Source organism: Oryctolagus cuniculus, chromosome 4 (assembly GCF_051225735.1).
Source record: "Oryctolagus cuniculus isolate XC-2025 breed Fujian yellow rabbit chromosome 4, ASM5122573v1, whole genome shotgun sequence".
Taxonomy (NCBI): domain Eukaryota; kingdom Metazoa; phylum Chordata; class Mammalia; order Lagomorpha; family Leporidae; genus Oryctolagus; species Oryctolagus cuniculus.
In genome coordinates, this window is record NC_142870.1 from 92707847 (window position 1) to 92735310 (window position 27464).

At 47.9% G+C, this 27464-nt stretch overlaps 2 protein-coding genes across 4 annotated transcripts in view; one reads left to right on the forward strand and one right to left on the reverse strand.

The window, feature by feature from the left end:
• Positions 1-27464, reverse strand: part of MCF2L2 (MCF.2 cell line derived transforming sequence-like 2) — a 258331-nt gene that overhangs the window by 56686 nt on the left and 174181 nt on the right. The gene's annotated exons all lie outside the window — the stretch shown is intronic.
• B3GNT5 (UDP-GlcNAc:betaGal beta-1,3-N-acetylglucosaminyltransferase 5) lies at positions 4683-25849 on the forward strand. 2 transcript variants are annotated; one of them, XM_008266633.4, is made up of 3 exons: positions 4683-4834; positions 9415-9507; positions 21999-25849. In XM_008266633.4, the coding sequence occupies exon 3, from the start codon at positions 22314-22316 to the stop codon at positions 23445-23447; it is 1134 nt and encodes a 377-aa protein (XP_008264855.1). In that variant the 5' UTR covers positions 4683-4834; positions 9415-9507; positions 21999-22313; the 3' UTR covers positions 23448-25849. The 2 variants fall into 2 exon arrangements, with proteins under 2 accessions (XP_008264855.1, XP_008264856.1); XM_008266634.5 differs by lacking the exon at positions 4683-4834 and adding an exon at positions 5223-5626.

The window sequence follows — 27464 nt, forward strand, 5'->3', positions numbered from 1 at the left end:
TAGGAGATGGTCATTCCAGCACCCACCCCCACCCCTTCTTGGGCAGAGAAGAGAATGGGTCAAGATGGTTCTTAGAATGGCCTCTGGTCAGTGGCTCTTTGTGCTGCCAGCTCCCTTCATCTTCCAGTTGTGGGTGTGCCTGGGACATCTCCATCACACTGCCGCAGCGCTGGAACTGGGGGAAGATGCTGAGTGGGGCCGAACCACAGGAGCAGCAGCAAGAGCGGTGAGCCTCCAGTGCTGGTGGGGACCCGGGCAGCATGGCAGATAGAGTCCAGGGCCACCGTACTTCCCATGGGGCTTCTTGGAAGGTGAGTTTGAACATGTGGTGGATGTGGGAGCACTGGGCAGAAATTCAATTCAACCAGCAGTCAGTATGTATTCACTGTGTACAAGGCATTGTAGAGGTTTCTTTGGGGGAACTGGATATGAACAGGATGTGGCCTCCATCCTAGATCTGGAGACTCTGAAAATAGTCTGGGAAACTGGTCCACAGATAATTTGTACAGTGACGAAAGGATTGTCACTGACAAGTAGTAATCACAGGTCCCCTGGTAGGAGGATTCTGGCCTTTGGGGCATTCCAGCCCCATCCCTTCCCTGTCTCCCAGGCAGATCTGTAGATCTTGCCCCTCAGACTTGCAAAGCTGAAGACTGAGGTGTAAGTGACACGGGAGTGTAAAGGGACATGCATCTAAGTGGCCTGCAAGTGCAACACTCAGAACTGGGGGTTCAAGGCCCCAGGGAAGAGCACCAAGGTCAAGGGTGGAGAGAAAGGAGCCCCAGAAAGGATGCCTGTGGGAGCCAGGGCTGGCGGGTGGTGAAAGAGGAGGAGGCAGTCAAGGCGATCCCACATTATTTTAAGGGGCAAAGGGTGCTGTGTTAAAAGAAGTGAGACTCCCAGAGATGGGGCAGGTAGCAGACCCCGAGGTTGCGATGACACAGGAGACACACAAGCAGCCTCTGCCATCTCCCCTGTTCTGCACTCTGCACACATGCTTGTGAGTGTCCTCCACCCCCACTCACCCTGCAGGCAGGCATTACTCTGGGGTACAGAGGGGCTGACTGACTCCCCAGAGAGCCCGTGGAAGAAGCTAGGTCAGGGGGCCGACACCGTGGCTCACTTGGTTAATCCTCCGCCTGTAGCACTGGCATCCCATATGGGCACCAGGTTCTAGTCCTGGTTGCTCCTCTTCCAGGCCAGCTCTCTGCTGTGGCCCGGGAAGGCAGTGAAGGATGGCCCAAGTGCACCCGCGTGGGAGACTGGGAAGAAGCACCTGGCTCCTGGCTTCAGATCTGCGTAGCTCCGGCACTGGCGGCCATTTGGGGGTGAACCAACAGAAGGAAGACCTTTCTCTCTGTCTCTCACCCTCACTGTCTAACTGTCAAATAAATTAAAAAAAAAAAAAAGAAGCTAGGTTAGGATCCAATCAGTGCCTCACAGCCCAGGCCTCGCGTGCACACTGGCCTGGGTGTGTCTGAATTCACAGGGTCCCTGAGGAAATCTCCTGATCCCTCTGAATCCAGGAGCAGCAAACTGGGCTGTGCAAGTGTAGCCTGACGCTAAGCTGAGGGGCTACGGTGCGTTAGAGATGAAGTCAGTCCGGCACCAAACCCGTCCTCCCTCAGGACCTGAGTTACACTGAAGCAACCCTGGTGCTCCACCATCTCCAGGTGCTACTGCATTCCTCGTTCACTGCCCTCTCCCCAGAACTAACAGTGCTCCCCCACTCTGCTCCTCTCTGCTAAATCCGTCCTTTCTCTGCCTTACCTGTCCCTTCTAAAACACACAAATTCCAACTGCTCTGATTATCATCTTCATGTTGCACTTTTTTTTCCAGTACTTTCCATATTTCTCTAGTACTCTGCTAAGTGCATTTCCGAAGATGTGATTCAAAGTCGTTTGTAAATCCAATCACAGGGTTCTCTGCTCACGAGCAGCTCTGGGGACAAGAACATGCGACACTGTCCTGGTTCTTCATTCTGGTCAGGTCTATATCAGCCCTGTCATCCCATCTTATTTCCAAGTCATCTCAGTGCTTCATGCATTCCCTCCCAATGAAAGCAAGTGAGTACTGTGCCATCAAGATGGTCATTCTCTTCTCCCTTCTCTGGGGTAGAATGAGGAGCCAGCCTGTACGGGGGTGGGGGTGGGGGGTGGGGTGTATCTTCCCAGCCAGGCAAAGGGGGCGAGAGAGAGAGGGAGAGGGAGAGGGAGAGAGACACTAAGACAGGCATTCTGGGTCACTTTGTCTTCCCTGTCTCTCATCCACATTCTTTCCCTTCCTACCACCAAAAGCTCCTCTTCCCCTCATCAATCTCCTGACTTTTTTTTTTTATTAAAGATTTATTTATTTATTTCAAAATTGGAGTTACACACAGAGAGAAGGAGAGGCAGAGAGAGAGAGAGGTTTTCCATCCGCTGGTTCACTCCCGAAATGGCTGCAATGGCTGGAGCCGTGCCTATCTGAGCCAGGAGCTTCTTCTGGGGTCTTCCTTATGGGTGCAGGGGTCCAAGGACTTGGGCCATCCTCCACTGCTATCCCAGGCCACAGCAGAGAGCTGGATTGGAAGTGGAGCAGCCGGGACTCAAACTGGCACCCACATGGGATGCCAGCACTGCAGGCAGTGGTTTTATGGCTACGCCACAGCGCCAGCCCCCTGACTTACTTTTTTTTTTTTTTTTTTTTTTTTTTGACAGGCAGAGTGGACAGTGAGAGAGAGAGAGACAGAGAGCAAGGTCTTCCTTTGTCGTTGGTTCACCCTCCAATGAGCCAGGTGCTTCTCCTGGTCTCCCATGGGGTGCAGGGCCCAAGGACTTGGGCCATCCTCCACTGCACTCCCTGGCCACAGCAGAGAGCTGGCCTGGAAGAGGGGCAACCGGGACAGAATCCGGCGCCCCAACTGGGACTAGAACCCAGTGTGCTGGTGCCACAAGGCAGAGGATTAGCATAGTGAGCCGCGGCGCCGCGTCCCTGACTTACTTTTGAAACCACTTCTCTGTCTGCTGGGTCTATCTGTATTCAGGATGAACTTTTTTTAAAAAAAGATTAATTTATTTGAAAGGCAGACTTACAGAGAGGCAGAGAGAGAGAGAGAGAGATAGAGAGAGAGAGAGACTCTTCCATGCACTGGTTCACTTCCCAGATGGCCACAACAGCCAGAGCTGCTCCGATCTGAAGCCAGGAGGCAGAAGCCTCCTCCAGGTCTCCTACATGGGTTCATAGGTGCAGAGGCCAAGCACTTGGGCCATTTTCTACTGCTTTCCCAGGTCATAGCAGAGAGTTGGATCAGAAGTGGAGCAGCCGGGACTTGAACCAGCGCCCATATGGGATGCTGGCACTGCAGGCGGCGGTTTTACCCATTACGCCACAGTACCAGCCGAACATATAGTATTTATATGTGCTTATCAGTTTGGGGGTCAGCTTGCATTTCTTGTGGGTAGCCCAACGCATTTGTGTGTGTGCAACATGGGTGTGTTGACACATGGATTTCAAATGACCTGAAAGGAATATATTCATAGTTGATTATTTGCACATAAATTCACCCCACATATGAGAGACCTGGGGGGGGGGTTAAGTGGGATTACTATCAATTTTTATTAGAGAAGCCAGCATTGTGGCCCAGTGGGTTAAGCCACTGTCTGCAACGTAGACTGCTCCACTTTCAATCCAGCTCCCTGCTAATGCACCTTGCAAAGCATGGATAATGGCCCACGTGCTTGGGTCCCTGCCACCCGTGTGAGAGACCTGGAGAAAGTTCTCTGCTCCTGGCAGTGCAGCCATCCGGGGAGTGAATTGCAGATTCCAAGATCTCTTTCTCTTAGTCACTCTGTCTTTCAAATAAATAAGTCAACCTTTTTAAAAAGAGATTTTATTAGAGAAGGGGTGTGATTAGCAGTGTGGTGACAATGAATCAGCCTATTGATGGGTGGTTGTCAGGGCCTCCCTGTGACTCACGGTAGGTAAATACCTGAGTGTGGTCCACAGCACCAAGTAGAGGGCGGCAATCCTGCCCTCTACAGGGAATCCGCGAAAAGATCTGCCCCACTGACAAAGAGGCTGAAGGCCAATTCTAGGCGTCCTTAAAGTCGAGCCGGAGACACCAACCCACAATGCAGCTTTAAACTCGGGCTAACTCACTCCTGGCCTCACTCCTTTCACACAGTAACAAACCCGAAGCGTTTTTCTTGCTGAAGTCCTGGGTTTGGCTCTTTTGTTTCTCAAATGTGTTCTAAAGCACGAACACGAAGTTACAAAACCGCTCAAAAGAGGACCCTCGTGGACCGCGGGCGTTTTGGTCTATGGGGGTGAGGGGGGACGTTGAATAGTATTTGGGGACACAGAAACCAGATAGGTCAAGGGTGTTGCTTATATTCTCTCCTCTCCTTGGCCATCGCCTGGTCCCGCGCAGCTCGCCGAGGACAAGCGTGTGGCTGGCGGCTCACGGCGGGTCATCCGAGTAAATGAACTCAGTTACCTGAAGAGGCGCGGGCGAGCACTTCCCGGAGCCCACACCCACAGGCGAGAACAAACCGGGGCGGGGCGGGCACCTTCACAACCACGGCCGGACGGTGCCGCGGGAGCCGGGCCGTGACGCTCAGGGCTGCGCGGAGCGAGCGCGCTGCGGGGAAGCTCGCAGCCGCCGCGCCCGCGCCCTCGCCCGGAGCCCCCGACTGGGCCCGCCCCCATCCGGCCGGCTCCTGCCCGCTCCCCGCCGGGGACACGCGCCGAACCAGCGCCGGCGGCCCGGCCCCCGCCCCAGGTTTAAAGCCCGCCAAGTTTTGTTCTTGGAACCCAGTGTGACTCTCGCTCGGCGGCGGGGACTCGGACGCGGTGAGTTCTGCCGGCCGCTCCCCTGGAAGGACGCCGGTCACCGAGGGGGACGAAAAGCCACCGGGAGAGCCGGCCCGCGGGGGAGGGGCCGATTTTAAAAAAGGGGCCGCGGCCGTGCAGCCCTGGTTTGCCTTGAGTTAGTGTCCTTCCTTTGTTACTTACCGGAAGCGGGAGGCTTCTGGCGAGTGACAAGGACCCCTGCAGCAGGACTCGCCTGCCCAGAGAACTCTTGCTCGAGAAAAGCAAAATAAGATGATAGGCGAACGCGCCAGTTACTCAGCGGAGAGTGGTCCCGGCGCTGAGTCGCCGCTGCTGGCGCGGGACGCACGCACCCGCAGTCCCCTGGGCGCCGCCTCTGGACCAGGGGCCCTGGGCCGCCTCCTCTCGTGGGACTGAGCCGCGACCGAGCGCACGGCCGCAAGCCCTTGTGCAGCCGCACGCATCGTGACCGGCGGGGCCCCGGTGAGGGTGGCCACGCGGCCTCCCTTCCCTTCCGGAACGAGGAATGGGGAAGTGCTAGCACGCTTGGCGGGAGCAGCGTCGAGCCCCAGCGCGGTGGGTTCTTTGTGCCGCCGACCCGAGCGGGCCGCCTCTCGGTGCTCCGCGAGGTTGCGGGCCGCGGCCGCCCGGCCTGCGCCCCGCCCCTGCCTGCCTGCCGGGCCGCCCGCCGCGCCTCCTCGCCCGGACCGCTCTCGCCACTCAGTCCCTTGTGCTCGGGCCGGGCCAGGGTCTCGGCGCGGATGCCGGGAGGCGAAGGCGCACTTGTTCACGTGGCTGGCTCCTGGACGTCAGGTTGGAATGTGCGCTGGACCGGGGACGCGCGGCGGGGGTGGACTCTCGGCCCCGGGGCGGCCCGGCGTGTGGAAGCGGGGCAGGCCCTTCTCGCCGCCGGGCAAGGCTGCCCGCCGTCCGAGGAGGGAGCCGCGATAGCTTCCCGGGGCGCCTTTGTTCGCTGCGGCCAGCCAGCGCGGGCACCGGGCGTCCTGGTCCCGGCGCCGAGCCACTCCCCAGGTGCATCAGGTGGGGCTGAGGGGACAGCTTCCCCCGTCCCGGGGAGTCCGCGATGCCGGGACCCTCCCGAACGCGGGAGCGGCGAGGCGAACGCGGCTCCGCGGCCTCGGTGTCCGGCCGGGGATTCCAGACTCGCCGCCCCCGCCCGGCTGCGGAGCGGACTCCGAGCCGAAAGGAGGAAACTGGCTGACGGGGAAGCTCGCGGCGAGTTCCTGCTGGGGAAATGCAAACGGGGAAGTGGACTGGAGGGGGCAAGCGAGCAGCGGCTGCTCTTGGCTTCGCTCTGCGGAATCTAACTTCGCATCTTAAGGCGCGGTCGCTTGCTTGCTCGGGGGCCATACAAGTTGCATTTGTCTCTGGCCACACTATCTTTTTTCTTTTCCAGTGTTGGTTTTCGATGGGCACGGGTCGTTTTAAAGGGCACCGAAGTTGCAACCGCAGCGGTGGCCGGTGGCTTGTATTTAGGCTAATTCTCTAATGAAAGCACAGCCATTAGGACTGGATTTGTTCCTGCGCGCCTTTATTTTGGGAAACCTTGCCCGGTCCCTATGGGGGAAGGGAGAGTGGAATGGGAGAAGCTGACACTGACCCAGAAAAGGATGCTGGAAGGTAGTTGAAGTTAGTAGTGGCGCTGAACTTTCTGAAAGCGTGATGAGTGATGAGAAACGAACATTTTAACTTCCTCACAGGAAACGGGTGGTAGATTTGATGCCTTGTCGCTAGGGGGAAAGGGAATTTTTTTTTTCCAACTCTTGCTTTTAAAGCAAGATAAAGCCAACACCTGAAATGTTTCCATTATATACTTAAACCTGTCTCCTGCCCCTGCCTCTCCTTCCCAGGAGTATTTATGGAGCTGAGGGTGGCTTGATTCAGCTTGGTCATCTCGGTCTCAGGGGCCCTAATTGATCCCTTAGGATGGGCCCGTGTTAGGACCGAGAGGGCGCGAGCTGGGTTTCAGTTGTGCCTATTGATGTGTAGAATGGCTTTGCTGACAAAGAATGTTCAGTAGGTGGCAACGAATTTGCAAAAGAAAAAGGCAGGCCCTGTCAGGTAATGTCATTTACGTGGAGATCACATTTCCTGGTTCATAGAAGATATTTAAATAGTGAGGTTGTAGGGAAAGGAGACAGCTCTCTAATTTTCAAATGTAGAACAGCTTGAGTGATAACTCATGGGTTTTTAAATGGGTCATCTTTTTAAATGGGTCACTTTGGCTAGAATGATTGCACTTGGTGACTTTGAAATTATAGAAGGTCAAGTTCTTTGTGAGGCCCAGGTGTACATTTCAGAACACAATATATGATAGAAAGGAACAGAAAATTGGGAATGAGATGGTCTCTTCTCAAAACAACAAAATGAACCCTGTTTTGGGGGAGTTTTGCGTATGCTCAACTAGGCTTTGTATTTTAAGATGTGTTCTGTCTTTTTCTGGGGGGACAGTACTTCCATAGCTATGATTTTATGCCAGTGTGAGAATGATCTTGAAAAAGGAATTCATTATATCTGTGTTCCGGAAATTGAGGAACAACAAATTATTAAAAGAGCTTGGCCACTTGACATCAAATCTCTTTCAGCAATGAAGTAGCAAGAACAGTGTAAATCTAGAATTAAATGTTTTCCTTATAGTAGTCATTATCTGTTATTTTGAAGTGAGGGTGTTTCAAAAAACTCCTGGGAAAGTGGAATTGAAAGACAAGTTTATTTTTTCCATGAACTTATTGAGGTGCCCTGGTAAATACATGAGGTATAAGAATTCTTCACATTTAAAGAAATGTGATCAAAGTGAGATGTGAATGAGAAATAAACAAAAGTGACTACTTTACATTTTAATGCTACAAAGTCAGAAGCCAACTTTGACCTATAACTAAGATTTATCTTCCATGGTAAAGTTTGTAACCTCCGAAGCCAGTTTTCTAAGCAGAAGAGAATGTTCTACCAAGTCTGCAGGCAACAAAACCCCAAAGTCTCAAAATTACTATTAGCCGCCGGCGCTGCGGCTCACTAGGCTAATCCTCCGCCTTGCGGTGCTGGCACACCGGGTTCTAGTCCCGGTTGGGGCGCCGGATTCTGTCCCGGTTGCCCCTCTTCCAGGCCAGCTCTCTGCTGTGGCCAGGGAGTGCAGTGGAGGATGGCCCAAGTCCTTGGGCCCTGCACCCCATGGGAGACCAGGATAAGTACCTGGCTCCTGCCATCGGATCAGCGCGGTGCGCCGGCCTTGGCAGCCATTGGAGGGTGAACCAACGGCAAAGGAAGACCTTTCTCTCTATCTCTCTCTCTCTCTCACTGTCCACTCTGATCCACCTAAGATTTTATACTTTATTTCTTTTTCTCCTCTATCATAACTCTCTTTTAAATACTTTTTTTAAATGAATTTTTATTTTTATTCATTTGAAAGGTAGAGAGAGGGATCTCCTAGCTGCTGAATCACTCCCCCAAACGCTTATAACAGCCAGGAATGGGACTGCTTGACATTAGGAACCCAGAACTCAATCAAGGTCTCTTTTGGGTGGTAGGGGCCCAAGTACTTGAGCCCATCACCTGCTGACTTCCAGGGTGAGAATTAGCAGGAAGCTGGAATCCGAAATGGAGCTGGGACTCCAACCTAGGCACCCCCATCTGGGATGCAGTTAAACCAAATGGCATCTTGCTGCTGGCACCAATGCACTCCCCTCATTTGTTTTTTAACAAGAGGCAGAGGGGGCCAGCACTGTGGCATAGATAGCTAGGCCTCCCCCCGCAGGGCCAGTAATCCTGTATGGGTTCTGGTTTGAATCCCAGCTGCTTCACTTCCAATCCAACTCCCTGCTACTGCGACTGGGAAGGCAGCAGCAGAATGCTGCACTCACGCAGAAGACCTGGATGAAGCTCCTGGCTCTTGGCTTTGCCCTGGCCCAACCCGGACCATGGTGGCCATTTGAGGAGTGAACCAGCAGGTGGAAGACCTCTCTCTCACTCCTCTTTTCTCTCCTCCTCTCTCTGTATCTCTGCCTATCAAATAAATAAATCAATCTTAAAAAAAAAAAAAAAGAGGCAGAGGAGATAGTGACAGATAAAAAGAGCTAGCTTTCATCTTCTGGTTCATTCCACCGGGGCAGGGCCGAAGCTGAGCAGGGAACTCAGTCCAGGTCTCCCACATAGTTGGCAGGAGCCCAATTACTTTAGCCAGTACTGCTGCTTCCCAGGGGCTTCACTGGCAGGAAGCTAGAGTCAGAAGAATCAAACCCAGGCATCCAACATGGGATGCAGGTGTCCCAACCCTTGTCTTCACTGTTAAGCAAATGCCCACTCCTAGCATAGTATTTTAAAAAGGAAATAAGCCCTAAAAATAGTAATTGTTTACCAACTGACCCGTGCTGGTAATTATACACGAACAGTTTCTAATTTCTAGAGATCCAATCTGAACCGCACCTTGTCAATAAGTTACATCAGGTGATCCTCGGGAAACACTGGCACATAGTTCAGAGACCAGTCCAGTTCGTATACCCAGTAAATGGGAGAGGCAGAATTTAAATCTACTTTTGTTCAAGTTTCTAACTATTTGTCTTTCTGTTCTCTCCCGCCTCCATCAGGTCCAGATGGAGCATTTACCGACTTGGTGATAGGCGAGCTACACCGGCAACGTCTCTGAAGTCTTCCCACATCCTGCTCTTGGCTACCACGTGGTATGTGATGAGTTAATGTTACTGAATGAATCAAATGTAGACATCCCCTTCTCTCCAGGCTGTCCAGCAAAATGCTGAGAACAGACAGTGCTTAGTAAATGGCATTTAACTTCGTGCAATAAATGTTTATCATTCAAGAGAGAAACACGTTCTTTGTACCTCTTACACTTCACACCGTCTTTTCCTTTTTGTACTGTGTCTTATAAAGCCTCAATCAAATGTTGTTTCTAAACATAATGTGCCATCTGGAACATATGAACCACCAGACAACAGACATAAACTGGTTGTACTGTCATCCAGTTTCTGAATCATGATTGGACTTGGCTCACCTATCTAATCTCCTTTTTTCTCATCTTCTCCAGTCTCACAAAACTAATTGATTTCACATTCCAAGCCACAACTTTTCTCTTGTGTGCTTTCAAAAATTCCTGCAGTAGTCTCTCTTGGAATGGCCTTCTTCCTGCTCTCTTCATCCCGTGCTTTTCAGCCACCTTAAATGCTCTTGCTGTTGCCCCCCCCCCCCTTCCAGAGCTATCTTCTCCCTTCCTCCCCACACCGTGTTTGAATTTTATTCATTATTCTAGGCCGAGCTCGTCTGCCACCCGTCCCTCAATTCCCATCCTCTCCCCCCTTCCCTCATCTCAGGGAAGAGCTCTTCCCTCGCACAGCACCTGGTTTGTACACGAGTTTCTAGCATCAGAGATAGAGGTGACCGTTTACACAGACTTCCGCTCCCCTGACTGAATCCAGGTACTTTGGCCAGTTTTCCAGGGGCAGAGTCATCCTAAGGATTCTCAAGAATGTTTGGAGCTCCCAGCTTGAGTGAACATTGGTCACCTCATGGCTCCAGATAGACCAGTCACTGTCATAGATGGGCAGCAGGGTGGGGTTGGGAGTGGTGGGGATTTTCAGCCTTTTTTTTTTTTTTTTTTTTTTTTGACAGGCAGAGTGGACAGTGAGAGAGAGACAGAGAGAAAGGTCTTCCTTTGCCGTTAGTTCACCCTCCAATGGCCGCCACGGCTGGCACGCTGCAGCCTGCGCACCACGCTGATCTGAAGGCAGGAGCCAGGTGCTTCTCCTGGTCTCCCATGGGGTGCAGGGCCCAAGCACTTGGGCCATCCTCCACTGCACTCCCTGGCCACAGCAGAGAGCTGGCCTGGAAGAGGGGCAACCAGGACAGAATCCGGCGCCCCGACCGGGACTAGAACCCGGTGTGCCGGCGCCGCTAGGCTGAGGATTAGCCTGTTAAGCCGCAGCGCCGGCCCAGCCTTTTTAGATCACAGTAGAGGGGTACGTATGTATTCTTGACAATAAACTTATTGACCAGAGAACATGGAAGTTTTCTAAAAAAATTTTTTTATATATTTGAGTGAGGAAAGGGGAGAACAAGAGAGAACCCATCTGCTCATTCACTTCCCAAATAACTTTGAACTGCTTAGGGGGCCCAACCCAAGAGCCAGGAACTGAATCCAAGTCTCCCACATGGGTGGCAGGAACTCAACTCCTTGAGTCATCACCTGCTGCCTCCCAGGATCTGCATAAACAGGACGCTGGGAGTCAAGCACATACACACTATGGGACAGAGGTGTCCCAACTGGTATCTCAACTGGAGGCCACCCGCCTCTGAACTTGAATTTCCCATTCATCCACTGGCTGTAAACCTTACCATGGATACCTGCTTTACATCTATTGATCATGTTCATTTCTTGTCACTTCATGAGCCAACTTTGAATCTCTCTTCACATTTTTCCTGCTTTTACACATGAAAAGAGTTTTGATACAGCATTTTAATTGAAGAATAGCAGCTCTTCCAGGGCTGGGGTGTGTGTGTACAACCCCTCAGCTTTCATTTTATCTAGTGCCTGCTCATCTAATGTTTGATTAAAACATCCTTTCTGAGTGGTCTCATGTTTATTTTCTTCTCTCCCCTCCTCTACCTTCTGCCACTTGAGATTCCTATCCTTAGACCACCCCTGTCTTTGTGGGGAAAAGACTATGTCTACCCAAGGACACAGACTGGTCACTTTTGCCTATTGTCTAGTGCTGTTGGGACCAAGCAAAAGTAGGAGGGAAGACTGGGCTCAAGGCTTAGCAAAAGGCCATGGTCCAAGGAAAATGGGAGCAAGAGCTAACAACATATAGGTGGAAGTAAAGCAGAAATGACCCTCCACCTCCAACAGGGAAGGCACATACTTTGCCTGTGTGAATTGCTGCTTTTAGTCCTGCCCCACCCGCTGCCCTGCCCTTCCAGGAAGAGCTGTGCCGGGGGGAAGGGCACCAGAGTAACTCGGGGATAAGCAGCTTGGTGAGCTGCCATGAGGTCCGGAATTGATGGCTGTTTCATGGTGAACCCTGTTATCTCAGTGCTTCAGTTTCTTATGCACAGTAGGGAGATCACTTCTCCCTGATAGGCTGTGGTGAGGCTTAGGGAGCTACTGTGTGTGTGAAGCACTCAGGCCAGGCCCTGATGTGCAGTACACGGGACGCTTTGGTAACTGAGTGAGTGAAGTGGGTGAGAAGTTTGTTTCTTAACTAGGGAGGTGCTTAAAAGAGCCAGCAGCCCTGTCAACCCAAACAACTATGTCACAAAAAGACCTATAGAAGGCAAGCTTAGAAAAGCAAATGTTTGACCTTTGTGTTTCACCTGTGTTTCAAATTTTACATAATCAAACTGGTTACTAGGAAATCTTAGTGACTTAAAGTAACGCCTGTAAAATAGAATAACACTGCATAATCTCATGCCACTAGTTTCCTTAGTAAAGGCTTAGGGCCTGCCTCAACCTATTTTTGGGGGGGGGGGGCATTTCCCTGTCTTTATTTTCCTCGTAACTAGCAAACAGAAATATATACCCATGTTTAACTTAGAAGGAAACACACAGCAGAGTGGAGGTAGGTGGATCTTGGACCTGAATCCACACTGTAGGCTTTGTAACCCAGCTTTTCCCTCCCTCCCCCATATCTGAGCTTGCTACATTATAATTTAACTTGCAACTAGCATTGAATTTAACTTTCGGCTAACATTGAATCAAGAACTCACTCTGTAAATGTATTCTTCATGGAAGGATAGTAACTCCGAATGGCTTCTTATTTTTTTCCCATGGCTTGAACTAAAGTTTCATAGCTGAACACAATTACAAAAACACCTGACAGCAGCTGTTGGGTAGAATTTTGCCTTTTTATATAAGCTTTACATTGGAAACACTCAAATTTGAATTAAAGAGAAATAAAACAATTGAAGAATGTCTAATTTTTCACATCTAAAATGTGAGCTGTAAATTCAAATTTCAGGTTGCCTCATCCCTCCTTGAGCAACAGAAAAAGAGCCAGCTGTGTTTCTGAGCACCAATTACCCTAACTAATTTATAAAGAAAAATCCACAAGAATCAAATTAATAGCCTTTCCAGTAAATTTGGGGCATTTTAGTCCTGACTTGTTTCAACAAGCAGTGTGGCTACTGAGAATTGGCCCTTGCTATGTTTGACAGGGAAGAAGTGATCCCAAGAAGACGGGAGGGGCCACCACTAGAAATGGCAGCACCTCACATAAGAGCACCAGTTCCAGTCCAGGCTGCTATACTTCTGATCCAGCTCCCTGCTGATTTGCCAGGGAAAGCACTAGAAGATGGTCCCAGCACTTGGGCCCCTCCACCCATGTGGAAGACCAGGATGAAGTTCCTGGATCCTGGCTTTAGCCTGGCCTAGCCCCCATGATTGCAGCCATCTGGGATATGAATCAACAGCAGATGGCCAATATCCCCCTGCCCCATGTCTCTCTTTTCATTCTACCTTTCAAATAAATCTTTTTTAAAAAGAAGAAGCCAGGAATGTAGAACAAATGAAATACAAAATAAAGGTAGTGCAGAAAAAAATTTTTTTTTAAAGATTCATTCATTTATTTGGAAGAGTTGAGAGAGAAAGGGTGAGATGGAGAGAGAGCTTCTATCTGCTGGTTCACTCCCCACATGGCTGCAACAGCCAGGACTGGGCCAGGCCAAAGCTAGGAGCCTAGAGCTCCATCTGGGTCGTCCACATTGGTGGCAGGGGCCCAAACAATTGGGCTGTCCTCTGCTGCTTTTCCCAGGCCATTAGCAGGGAGTTGGATCAGAAGTGGAGCAGCCTGATCACAAACCTGCACCCATAAGGGGTTCCAGTGTCGCAGGTGGTGGCTTTACCCACTAGGCCACAAGGTCAGCCTCATGCAGAAAATTTCACCTTTCCTCCTTTGAGTTATACCTGGATAAGAACCAAAAATTGCCTCTCACATGGGACATTAAGTAATAAGTGTTTCAATGTAAATGTATAAAGTACTGAGGCTTTTTAAAAAATCTGTGACTTAATGGAAGAGCTTTATTAGTCATACTTCATAAGCATGTCACTTCGAAATGGATTATTCACGTTTTTATGACTCCTGGGGCTAGTCTGAACATTGAAATGAATGCAGTCACCAATTCAGTCATGTTTTCTGAAACCTTTCATGGTTCTGTAGAAAACTGTAGGTTTCACTATATAGTATTTTATTTCAAGAAAAAACCAGGGCTAGGATGGATGGTTAAAGTAGTTTTCTTCTAATTGATCAGCTTTCTGACCAACTGGTTTTTATTTACATAGACTCTCACAATTGGTTTTGTTTTGGCAACCACTGAAATAGGATCATTTTATAGCAGAGTTCTGACCCCATTTAGGTTGTCTCTCAGATTTGCAGGACACATTCCATTAATGGTTCGTGCAACACCCTAGGAGGTTCAAGTGTCCAGTATTAAAAAATAAAAAAAGGAATAGAAGTATACATTGCATATAATAAAGATTAAACTCAGCTAATGAACTTAATTTCAGATATGTGTGTGTGTGTGTGTGTGTGTGTGTGTGTGACAGACAGAGTAGTCTCATCATGAGAGTACTTCCAAAAGTCAAATGGAATTAAAAAATAAGTGTGGGGAGTGGGTGTTTAGCAAGTGCTTGGGTTTGGTTCTTTGCTCTAGTTTTATGGTAATGCAGATCCTGGGAGGCAATGTTGATAGCTCAAGTACTGCCACCCAGACTTGGATTGAGTTCCTGGCTCCTGGCTACGGCCCTGGCCCCAGCCATTGTGGGCATTTGGGTAGTGAACCTGCAGATGGGACCCACCCCCCATTTTAAAATGTTTTTAAGTGTATATTGGCGTACAAAATTTGAAATCCATGGATATAGGAATTTTCAAAGAGTTCATGGAAAATATGTACTATGAAAAAAACTATGCATGGATTTAAAATATTTTTGACTAAAATGAACTCGTCTTTCATTCCATTGCCCACAGGCATTTTGAAGTTCCTGAGTATATTACAGTTTTCAGAAATAGTGGTCAAGAAATATATAGACAGAAACAAGAGTGTATGCCTTTTAAAATTAAAATCCACTAGCTTTCCCTGGTGTACATCACATCAGCCTTCAAATCTCAGATTCAGTGTTGCTTCTCTTCTGGAAAGTTCATTCCCTAGATGGGGCTGGGTCCATCGCTGGGCCCACCTGTAGCTCCCAGCACCAGTCCGACTTCTCTGTCAGTGTCTGCCTTCCACACTTAGAGCCCTGTGATGAAGGTCTCGTTTGCGCTGCTCACACTCTACCCATCTTAAGTTCCTGATGAACTAACAGGCTCCTCAAAATGACTCCTCTTCTCCATCACCTCCCATTTTTCCCTTCAGGCCTTTCTATCTCTCCATGTTCTTCTCCTGCCCCTATCCCTGGGATCTACTGTCTGCATGCCCAGAGGGCCCACCAGATCTCAAGTCCTGACTCCAGTCTTAGATTTCCTCTCGGACAACTGTATCTTGTCCCTCTAACACCTCAGATTCAACACACACCAAAAACCAAGGTGATCTCTCCTCAGTCCTAGCTTAGACAGGCAGTTCCCCTCCTTTGTCAACAATGCCAGCAGTTGGATTGCTCTCCTCATCCTGCTCACTCCCCAACTCAGGTCATTCACCAGGAACCGCTGGGATTTTGCTTTTCTTGAAAGGGTCTTTATCCTTCTTCCCTTCCCACTTGTCCCACCCAAGCCTAGGCCTCCCCCACCTCACCTGCATCCAGAGGAAGCTCTGCTACACCGCAGGGCACTGATCTCTAGGTCTTCTGCATTCCCGGTACCACATTGCCACTTGCATCCCTTTACTCAAACTTAACACTGAACAAGACAGCCACCATTACAAGCAAAAACAGAAACCTCTGTATCCACTAAGCACATCTTTCTCTGCCTGATTTAAGCCAGCCCCAACTTCTCTGCTTCTAAATATATTCACTTCTTAACATTTTCCTCCTGAAACAATGACTGCTCCTCCTCCCAAGCCCGCTACGGTCTGGTCATCCTCGGGTCCTCCTGGAACCCTCTGACCAGTCCGAGCCTTGCTGACCTCTCATGGTACCTGGAGGAGGCATCACTCAGATTCATACTAGCAATACACGGACCTGACCGTGATGGGCCCACTGCTGTCGCTGGGAACTCTTTTTGTGTGGGAACCATACTCTTATCTCAAAAAGATAGTAAACGGAGAATAGAGAATGGAGACTATAAAATAGTACTTTATGATCTCCTACCGTACCTGACATAACAAATGTACACAGTCAATACTCGGGTACTTGTAGGATTAACTGAGACATGGGAGAGTGAGGTGGTATAACTTAGTATCTCGATGAAAACCTTTACCATTGATGGCAGGTTTTGTCCAACATTTCAGGATCCCAAAAGTAGACTTAGACAAATGAACAAGGGTAAAGGAGGGCGGAAAAATCAGGGGTTATCATAGGGAATCCGGTTGCCTCTGGGTACACCAACTCTAGTTTTCTCAGCAAAGCTTTTAGGAAGAAAGCTTCTTTTGAATAACGGGCACAGCTCCAGGCTGACAGGTGTTCAGTATGGGTGGGTGTCCAGCACCTTCCCTTCTGCTGTCCCCTCTAACTACTCCTGTTAGCAAAAGAATATGAAGGACAGCTGTTCCTTGCTTCCATTCCCAATATTTGCATATTTCCCTCCGAGCAAGTCTTTACCCTGTTCTCACCTGTGATTCTGTTTTATCTTTTCAGCAGACTCTATGTCATCTATAATTTTTATTTCCCTTTGGTTACATTACACTGGTATTTGTCCCTCATTCGTAGATTAAATCACCAAATCAGAGTAGGGTAAGGGTTGCCCGAGGTTGCACAATAAACTGGCCCCAAATAGGGGCAGCCCTGGCGTTTGCAGCCTGTTGATTGGCCACTGCCCAGTGCAGCAGGCGCACAAAGCGAGCTGCACCCACAGCACTGCTGGGCACGGTTGCTGAGCTCTGCATTCATTATTGGGATTGCTGTGTTTCCTGTAAGGCCTGGCCTGTTCTCTGGCCAGATCGGCCGGCCGGGGGTGGGTCTCTCCCCAGCGCCTTCCCCTGCACTCTGAATGTAGAAGCCTGCAGACATGCCTTAACGAAGAAACCAGAAGAGTGAGCGTCAGTTACGTGTGCGTGGTCTCCATCAGCAAAGCTGGGGTGGGGGCAGCACTGTTAACCCACAGTTGGTGAATGCAGTTGTGGGGAAGGGGGATGCTTTTGTTTTCGGCTGGGAAGGTCCTAGCAGTGACTGTTGGTCTGGAGGAATCCAGGTGATCGCGTGTTGCAGAAGTACAGCTGTGAGTGATAGATGCGAAGGTTACCTTTCCTAACTCTTCCCCAGTGCTATGGATGGGAGAAGGAGAATCTCATTTTAGAACCTCACAGGCCGCGCTGAACAAAATAACTCATGTGGGTTGTTGGCTCTTGGGCAGGTTCTTTTTCATTTTTCAGAAAACATGTTGATTTGGGGAAGTCAACTTGGAACAGTTATGAAAATACAGGAAAATAAATTGTGGTGGGTAAAACGAATGTTATGGGCTGCTGCTCGCTTGCAGTAGCAATATTCGAAGCAGCCGGAGGCGTAGCAGACCCTGATTCATCTGAGAGATTTTAGTACCTGCCGCTGGTGAGTCAGGTGCACACTTGGGTTCTGGGGGGTTGGGCTTGGGGGCCCACGGTCTAGCAAGCAGCTCAGACTTGTCAACAAGCAAGTAGGTGCAGAGCGAGCTGGCGTGGGAACTTGCTGAGCACAGCTGTACAGAAATAGGAAGCTGGTTTTGCTTGTGGTCTCTTAGATTCCAAAGGTTATTTTCTACTTTGCCCCCTTCCCAGAGTCTACTAGAGAAGAAACTGCACGTTGGTTTCCACTGAGAAGCCATCTCCCTGCAGTTCTTAAATGCTTGCTGTGTCTGCTCCCTTGTGTTAAGCCTCCAGGTTCCTCAAGATGTGTGGTGGAGGGATGGAGGGGCCCTTGCTTCGGTCTTCAGTGGCTGGTGCTTTGGGGGAGCGCTGTGGAAAGACTGGGAGGACATGACCCCTGGAATGGAAGTGACGGAGAAGTCTGGGCAGATGCCACCACCATCAGGAACTGAAGCTTCCTGCCGCCTTGCCCAGCCTCCTGTAGAGCATCCAGCTTACAAACGCCCTGCCCGTCTCAGTGATCTGACTGTCCCTTAGATCAAGGGGCCTAGGCGGTTCTGCTGCCTTCGTGAGAGTGAAGCACCATCATGCATTGTACACGGTGACCCCAAATGCGCACACAGAACTCAGTGTTACACAAAATGATACCTGCACTTACTGCTTTCATCTACTTGCTCTTTTTATTGCAATACTGTTTGTGCCTTCCTAAGTGGAGCTTACACTTTAAAGATCTGTGCCCTAGTGGATAAAGTGTTACCTGTGCTGATTATCTCTGGACAAAGTCTCACTGGAGCTTGGCTCTAATCTGTGCTTCTTGGACACCTGCATGCCTGGCCTTTGCGGGGCTCACCCTGATAGGAAGCAAACACGGGAGACGGGAAATATAACTGGACGAGAAGGCCCGGAAGTCAGGAAAGGCATCTTGGCTGAGCTAGGCCCGTTCTGCAGGCACACAGTCTGCAAAGTTGGTCTTATGCCAGGGGCCACGGGTGGAGGGACTTGAGACAGGTCTCTGGGCACGAAGCAGGGCCTCTACCCTGAGGCTTGTGATGTGGATTTGGCCAGAACTCAGTCTGTATTGGCTGCAGCCTGCATTGCCCTCTCCCTGCCAGTGCTTTCCAAAGCCCAGGAGATGGATGTGGCACCCCTGAGGCAGAGGGCCTGTTCTTCCAAGCAGGGAAGTGTTCTACCTGTGGTAAGCACTGGGGACAGAATCTTGCAAGAGGGTTCTATCTCCTACTGGTGGAAGAGACGGGAAGATGTGGGGGAGGCACCTGTGGCATGGACCTCAGCAGGCTCGTCCTGACCCTCCTGAGTAATCAGTATCCAGTGGAAGGTGCCCCACCCGCACCCTCCAGCATGTTTCTTTGCATCAGCATTTGGTGAATTCATACGAAGTGTCAGATCCTGACCTAGCTGCTGAGGTTAGTGTCTAAACCAGCGTGCCTAGAAAGTCTCTGTGCAGGTTATAAGAAGGTGCTGTGGTGACACGGATGGGTGAGTGGACTGTCCCTAGTTCAGGCTTCCCAGAGAAAGGTGCCTGTAGACTTGAGGATGAGTGCACGACTTATCGGTGAAGAAGATAGAGCATGCCAGGTTGCGGGACTGGTGCAGAGGACACAGCATATGAAATGGCAGGTGTGGCTGTGCTCTGAGCCAATGATTTGATCTTGTCAAATGATGTGGTACTGGGAAGGTGATGTAGCGCAGTGGGTTAAGCTGCCTCCTGGGATGCCCGCAGCCCATATCAGAGTGCCTGGATTGAGTCCTCACTCCACTGCTGATCCAGCTTCCTGCTAATGTACTGGGAGGCAGCAGATGATGGCCTAGGTACTTGGGTTCCTGCCACCCACATGGGATAAAGTGTCTGGCTCCTGGCTTCCGCCTGGCCTAGCTGTGGTTGTTGGGGGCATTTGGGGAGTGAGCCAGTAGATGAAAGATCTCTATCTTTCTGTCTGTCCCTCTCTCTCTTTCAAATAAATAAATCTTTCCAAAATGATATGGTAAAATAAATGGATGGATGGATGGATGGATGAAGGACTGGCAGGCTGGGTGGGCATTGTGGTGCAGTGAGTTAAGCTGCTGCCTGTGATGCCAGGATCCCATATGAGCATCAGTTCAAGTCCTGGCTATTCCTTTTGCAATCCAGCTCCTTGCAAATGTACCTGGGAAAGCAGCAAAAGATGGCCCAAGTGCTTGGGCCCCTGCCACCCACATAGGAGACCAGGATGGAGTTCTAGGCTTCTAGCTTCAGCCTGGCTTAGCCCTGGCTATTGCAGACATTTGGGGAATGAACCAGCAGATGGAAGACTGATCTTCCCCTACCCCTGTCACGCTGCCTTTCAAATAAATAAATCTTAAAAATAATTAAAAATAAAACAGGGTCCTGGGTGCCATGCCAAATCATGACTAGACTGCATCCTGTCATTAGCAATTGGTGAGGCTCTGAAGGGGTTAAGAGCTCAGATTAAATCTGAGTTTTACAAAGGGTACTCTGATGATAGAGTGGAAGATGGACAGGCTAGGGGATTGTTCAGTCTGGGAGAAAAAGGATGATGATGCGAAGAGGTGAAGAGAGATTTAAAGGAGTGACTCACAGGATTAAAGAATTGGATCTGAGTGTGGAGGAGGGCTTTCAGAGCTCTGGCATAGGTGAATGAAGTGCAGTCAGCACAGTGGGAAAACAGCGAGAACAGGTTTTGTGGGAAGAGGGTAGAATGGGTTAGAAACAGCATTTGAGGGGCCGGTGTTGTGGCACAGCAGATTAAACCACTTGTGTCACCATCTCCCATATAGGAGAACTGGGAGTCCTGGCTGTTCCACCCCCCAATTATGCACCTGGGAAAGCAGCTGATGATGGCTGAAGTGCTTGGGCCCCTGCCACCCACATGGGAGAGCAGGATGGGATTCAGGCTCCTAGCTTCAGCCTGGCCAGCCGCATCTGTCATGGACATTTGGGGAGTGACTAATTGGATTGAAGATTTCTGTTTTCTGTCTCGGTCACTCTGCCTTTCAAAGAAACAAAGAAAGAAATCTTTTTAAAAAAATGACATTTGAGGGTCTGCGTTATGGCATTGCAGGTCAAACTTCCACCTGTGATATTGGCATCACGTATTGGCACTGAATTGTGTACCAGCTGCTTCACTTCTGACCCAGCTCCCTGCTAATGGCCTGGGAAAAGCAGCGGATGATAGTCCATGTTTAGGCCCCTACACCTACGTGGGAGACCCAGATGAACTGTGGGCTCCTGGCTTCAGCATGGCCTAGCACTGGCCATTGTGGCCATCTGGGGAGTGAACAAGCAGATAGAAGATCTCTCTGTTTCTCCCTCCATCTCCCTAGCTGACTTTCAAAATAAACACTTTTTAAAAAATGGTATTTGAGAGGGGCCAGTGCTGTGGCGCAGTGGGTTAACGCCCTGGCCTGAAGCACTGGCAACCCATATGGGTACCAGTTCTAGTTCCGGCTCCACTTCCAATCCGGCTCTCTGCTGTGGTCTGGGATAGCAGTGGAGGATGGCCCAAGTCCTTGGGCCCCTGCAACTGCATGGGAGACCCGGAAGAAGCTCCTGGCTCCTGGCTTCGGATTGGTGTAGCTCCAGCCATAGCGGCCATCTGGGGAGTGAAGCAGTGGATGGAAGACCTTTCTCTCTGTCTCTACCTCTCTCTGTAACTCTTTCAAAAAATAAAATAAATATTTTTTAAAAATGACATTTGAGGATCCCTATGTGCTAGGTAATTATCTACTTCCCTTCCATATATCTGTATATTTCCATTTAACTTGCATTGGGCATTATCTCCATTATTCAGATCTCTGGGCTAGATGCAGGATGCAGTACAAGCAATAGTAAGCTGCTGAGCCAGCTCACATTGCCTGATCACAAAAACAGAGCTTGGTGGCTGCATCCTGGTGCTTCCTAGCTTAGAACAGGTAAAACTTGAGATACCTGTTGAGTTTTCAAATGCAAAAACTACAGGAAGAAGACAACTGTATAGATCTGGAGCAGACGAATTTGAGTTCGACGAAGTTTAGACTATGCTTCTGAGAAGCCAATCTTGACTCCTTGATTGTGACTCTTGATTTTTTTTTTTTAACTTAGTTCTGCCTTATCTGGAACAAGCTTTAGATATTTACTGCTATAAACTTTATTTGCATTTAGTATTTTGCCTTGATTCCTATAGTTTCTTTCATTTTCAGTCTATCACGGATATGTGCTTTTGTGAAATTCAAACTTCAAGTTTATAAGATGATAGCCATTTTGGAGGTTTTGTTTGTTTTTAAGAGCAAGAGGGGAATAGGGTCTCAGTATCCAGAATGGGAAGACAGTATAGTTTTCCCACTTTCCTGTACTAAAAGACCATACATCTATAGGACCCTGCCAAATACCAGCTCCCTCATCACCCTTCTTTCAGACCAGTCAGTTTGGAGTAGGTTTTAAGGAATTAGGGTTAGTTTCTTTTTGATAACTCAATAACCTTTCCCCCTCTTAATTCTTTTCTCTTCTTGACTCCAATAGGTCACATTTAATGTCCACAAGGAGACGGGCGTGGAGGAGCTGCCGGAGGCCACTCTCCAGACTCAGTCAGAATGCCAGTGTGGACAAATGCTGATGTGCCAGTGTCCTCGTTCCAAAGCGTGTCCATTCTTTGGCCATCTCAGAGGAAATGGTGTTAACAGAAATTAGTTTGTGAACAAGAAGTCCCCTGTCTGTTTTTAATGACCAACATATATTAAGATGGACATCTGTTCTGTCAAATACCAAGTTCTTTGGTCTCAAAGAAGCAGGTGCCTGTTTAAAACTGGTCCTAACTAACAACAGACCTGGGTGGACATGAGAATGTTTGTTAGTGGCAGAAGAGTCAAAAAATGGCAGTTTGTTCAGTTATTCGCCACTTGTTTTATACTAAGCCTCATGTTTTTTTGGGAACCGTTCGATAACCACATTGTGAGCCACATGAAGTCCTACTCTTATAGATACCTCATCAACAGCTACGACTTTGTGAATGATACCCTATCTCTCAAGCGCAGCTCAGATGGGGTCCGTTACCCATACTTGATTAACCACAAAGAGAAGTGCCAAGCACAAGACGTCCTCCTCCTCCTGTTTGTAAAGACTGCTCCTGAGAACTATGAGCGACGGTCTGCAATTAGAAGAACATGGGGCAACGAGAAATATGTTCAGTCTCAACTTCATGCCAACATCAAAACTCTGTTTGCCTTAGGAACTCCTAATCCCCTGAAGGGAGAAGAGCTGCAGAGAAAACTGATTTGGGAAGATCAGATGTACAGTGATATAATTCAGCAAGACTTTATTGATTCTTTCTACAATCTTACTCTTAAATTACTCCTGCAGTTCAGCTGGGCAAATACTTTTTGTCCCCATGCCAAATTCCTTATGACTGCTGACGATGACATATTTATTCACATGCCAAATCTTATTGAATACCTTCAGAGTTTAGAACAAATGGGTGTACAAGACTTTTGGGTCGGCCGTGTTCACCGGGGAGCCCCTCCCGTCAGAGACAAGAGCAGCAAGTACTATGTCTCCTACGAAATGTACCAGTGGCCAGCTTACCCTGACTATACTGCTGGGGCTGCCTACATAATCTCTGGAGATGTGGCCGCCAAAGTCTATGAGGCATCCCAGACACTCAATTCCAGTCTTTACATAGACGACGTGTTCATGGGCCTCTGTGCCAATAAAATGGGGATAGCACCACAGTACCATGTGTTTTTCTCTGGGGAAGGCAAAGCTCCCTATCATCCCTGCATCTATGACAAAATGATGACATCTCATGGACATGTTCAAGATCTGCAGGACCTCTGGAAGGATGCCACAGATCCTAAAGTAAAAAACATCTCAAAGGGGTTTTTCGGTCAGTTATACTGCAGGTTAATTAAAATAGTTCTCCTTTGCAGATTGACCTATATGGACACCTATCCTTGCAGGGCTGCATTTGTCTAATGTACTTGAATGTTGTATGTCTTCACTGTCACTGAGCCAAACCTGGATGGAAACCTTTCAATGTTGTCTATACAAAAGAAGATGAAAGAAATATTTTGATAGCCTGGTCTATCAGAATATTTCTTTGATTCTAGAACTATTTGGTATAACTTACCTACTTCATCACCTAAATTCATTTCAAGGGATTCATACGCAGAAAAGGTTTATACTAATGGAAACAGAACTAAAGGGAAACTCAAGTCATGCCATATAGACCTGGGGAGTAGAGAAGTTCTGAAGAAGCCTTGGTGTTAGAATAACTCTTTTTGGAAAATACCAAGTGAATGTGTAGCACAGCACTTCAAAGAAATGAATGTCTTGTTTGACCAGGTAGACAAGTTTATTTCTGTTAAAGAGCACTGGGCAGAGGTGGTGGTGGCAGAGAAAGATTGGCATAGGAAGATGTACATGAATCTGCTTTTAAAAAAGTCTCTTGTTCTTAAAAGGTGTAGAAAAAAAAATGTACATGCTTTGATTATAAACAGCCAACTCAGTGTCTCGTCCATGTAGCTGTTTTACCTACAGAGTGTTGGGAGTCATTTAAAATACATTTATATCCCCTTTTCAAAGTTTGATGTGAAATTTTAGAAAAGGCATTAGCTCAGCCCTAACTAGTTTTTTGTTGCTGTTTCAAATATTGGAAAATGACATGAAACGTAGTCAGTTTATTGCCCAGAGGGCCTTTCTCTAGACAGAAATCGTTGTTAATTCGAATAAGATGATTTTAACTTAATGAATTTTTCAACTTTTTAAAATACTCAATATTGGTCCATATTTATAAGGTAGTTATTTGAGTGTAATTTGCCTAGATGGAGGAGATCTCAAAAGGAGCGATAGAATATAAAAGTTTGCTTCATAACTGATAGAATGAAACCTTACTGTCTAAATCATTGCACTGATGTAGCCTGTCCTTCCGTAACAGAGTGTCATGAACCACAGAACTTTGTTCCAAGTTCATCATTTTAAATTGACAGCATTAAATGCCTGATCAAAGCTGTAGTACCTAAAACAGCCATTCTCAAATAACTATCAGGATGCTCTTTAACTTTTAAATGTTTCAAACTTAAAAGCGGAATAAGATAAAAATAAAAGTGATAGAAAAGTTGTCAGGATGAGAGTTAAAGCATGTGTAAAGTGCCTGTTTCTTGTCATCAGAGATGTAGCTGAGATCTAAGAGTCATTTACGCTTATTTTACGAAGCGGGATAAAAACGTGGCCGCGATGCACACAACCTTTGCTCACCACAGAAAGAATCAGGTGATGTTGATTGCTAGGGACATTCTATGAAGGCCAAGATCATGGCGTCAGCAAAAGGGCTTGAAGTGATTGTAAAACCTTTGACTGCACAGCACTGGTTAGGGAAAACTAACAAGGTCTTATTTCCTAAGATTATGTAAAAACCATGCAAAACAGAGCCACAAAGGGTTTCTCAGTGCATACAACTGGATGATGTTGGTCATTCTTAGCAGGTAGCTACTTAATGTTTACAGATATGTTTTGTTCATTTTTTTTCTATTTTGAAGTTTGAGGCTTGTTTACATTGCTTAGGTAACTTAGTATTTTTAACCAATGCCAAAACTCTCGCATCAGACATTCTAGGTTGTATTTAGCTTTCAGAGTAGATTCAGGGTTATAGATCATTATAGTTTTCTGACCAATTAAAAAAAAACTGCAGAGACAAAAGCACATTTTGACAAAGTAGCTTTATAATGAATTTTTCTTAGTTGAATAACCATTTGCTTTGGGCCACATATACCCCACCTGTCTGTACTAAGAACTATCTAAGCTTGCCACTGGGTGAAAACAGCAGCGTCTCCGGCCAACGAAATGATCTTGTTTACAACAATATTTTTGTGAAATAGTTATTTATTTGCTGAAAGAGATCTCCTAAACTGTGTTCATCTTTTTATTTTTGCTAGAACTCAGTGGAACAGATTTAAATTCAAGGAAATATGAAGGCACTTCCTCTTTTTTTTTAAGAAGGAAGTCGCTAGATGATTCCTTCATCAGACTAATGGTACTGAGAAGAGTATTTGTAAATAAAAGGTCTCCAACCTTTTAAAAAGGAAGGAAAAAACTTTTTGGTGCTCCAATGCAGGGCTATCTTTTTAAAAAATGTCAACAAAGGGAAAAATGAACTATGAGCCTGGATGGTCACTTGAGTAGAAGATGGTTATTATACACAGTGTTATTGTTATAAACTTTTTACCTCTTGGTTGGTTTGCCTCTATTTTCCATATTATTAATTTTGTACCAAAATATTAAATATTTATATTATTTGAATTTTGCTCTTGTATGGCAAAATAATTAGTGGATTTTAAATATATATATATCATTTCCAATAAACAACTTAAAAACTGTCACAGATGCCTGTTTAGACTCCTGCATTAATGCCATGTGTATCATCAGCTCACTTCGTTTGACCTCAGAGGTGTGGATCCCACACCATCATAGTCCTGTTGCTGTTGGCACCCCCGCTGCATTATGGGATACCTGAGAAGTTGGTGGAATGACTTAGACTGGAATGTCTAGGTGGAGGATGTGCTCTCCCCTAGTCATCTGTACAAGAAAGGTTGAGATAACCTGTAGCCATGCTGCCCTAAAACACCATTGCAGGCCGGCGCCGCGGCTCACTAGGCTAATCCTCCGCCTAGCGGCGCCGGCACACCGGGTTCTAGTCCCGGTCGCGGCGCCGGATTCTGTCCCGGTTGCCCCTCTTCCAGGCCAGCCCTCTGCTGTGGCCAGGGAGTGCAGTGGAGGATGGCCCAAGTGCTTGGGCCCTGCACCCCATGGGAGACCAGGAAAAGCACCTGGCTCCTAGCTCCTGCCATCGTATCAGCGCGGTGTGCCGGCCGCGGCGGCCATTGGAGGGTGAACCAACGGTAAAGGAAGACCTTTCTCTCTGTCTCTCTCTCTCACTGTCCACTCTGCCTGTCAAAAAAAAAAAAAAAAAAAAAAAAAAAAAAAAACCCTACCATTGCAATAACTGTCAGAAATAACTGTCAGAAAACAGATTCGAATGTAGCCCTGGTGTCTCAGTGTCAGGAATGATTTTCTCCCTCCATCAGTCTTCGGTGCTTTGGTGTATTTGTGTATAGAATGCGGTCATCTTATTTTTCACCTGTTCCTGTCTTCAGTTCTTGACATAGTTTATAGTGTGATTCAAACTGAGTATATTTTTTTTAAAAATTGGAAGTATCTCAATTATTTGGTTGCAGAACATTGTACTTCTAAGGAATGGTGGAGGTGTTTGGAACTAAGTGATGATGACCTGGAAGAATCAACTTGACCTGCCTTGAGGCCAAGTTAATTGGACATCATAGCTGCAGCAGGAATAGGACCGAGCACTGCAAGGTCACTGGTTCCACTTCGGTGATTTGAGGAATGCTAGATGTCTCCTGGCCCTGTTCTCCCTCCAGTAACTGCACTGTCTTACAGCTTTCATTACAGTAGTCCTTTGCTGCAGACCTCAAAGGCTCCTTCTGCCTCTGCTCCGGCAGCAGATCTAAACTGTTCTCTCCAGGTTTCAGGGCGCAAGGCAGTCTCTCCTCCTCCGTCCCTGGTAGCCTGCTGGTACCCTCTGCCACATTATCCAACGCTACTGTCGTTCCTGAGTGTACCTGGCTTAAGTCGGTTTCCCTTGCCAGGAAGATTGTTTCTCCTATACCTGATGAAATCTTCCAAATCCAACCCTGCCTTCTCTCCTTAAGCATCTCCTACCCTCTCCAAATCTGTATTTTATCACATACATTATTGTACTACCTACTGTTTATTCTCGGTTTTAGTAATAGAAAAGGCCCAGAAGATAAACTACCATTTAAGGAAAAAAAACAAACCACATCATTGCCAATTTGTGCTTGTCAGAGCTGACCTCACTAAACTCTCACTTTCAGATACACTGAACTGGGCCATTCACACAGTATTGAAGTATAGATGTTAGTCAGTGAGACCCTGTACTTCCTTAAAGTGAAAGAAAAT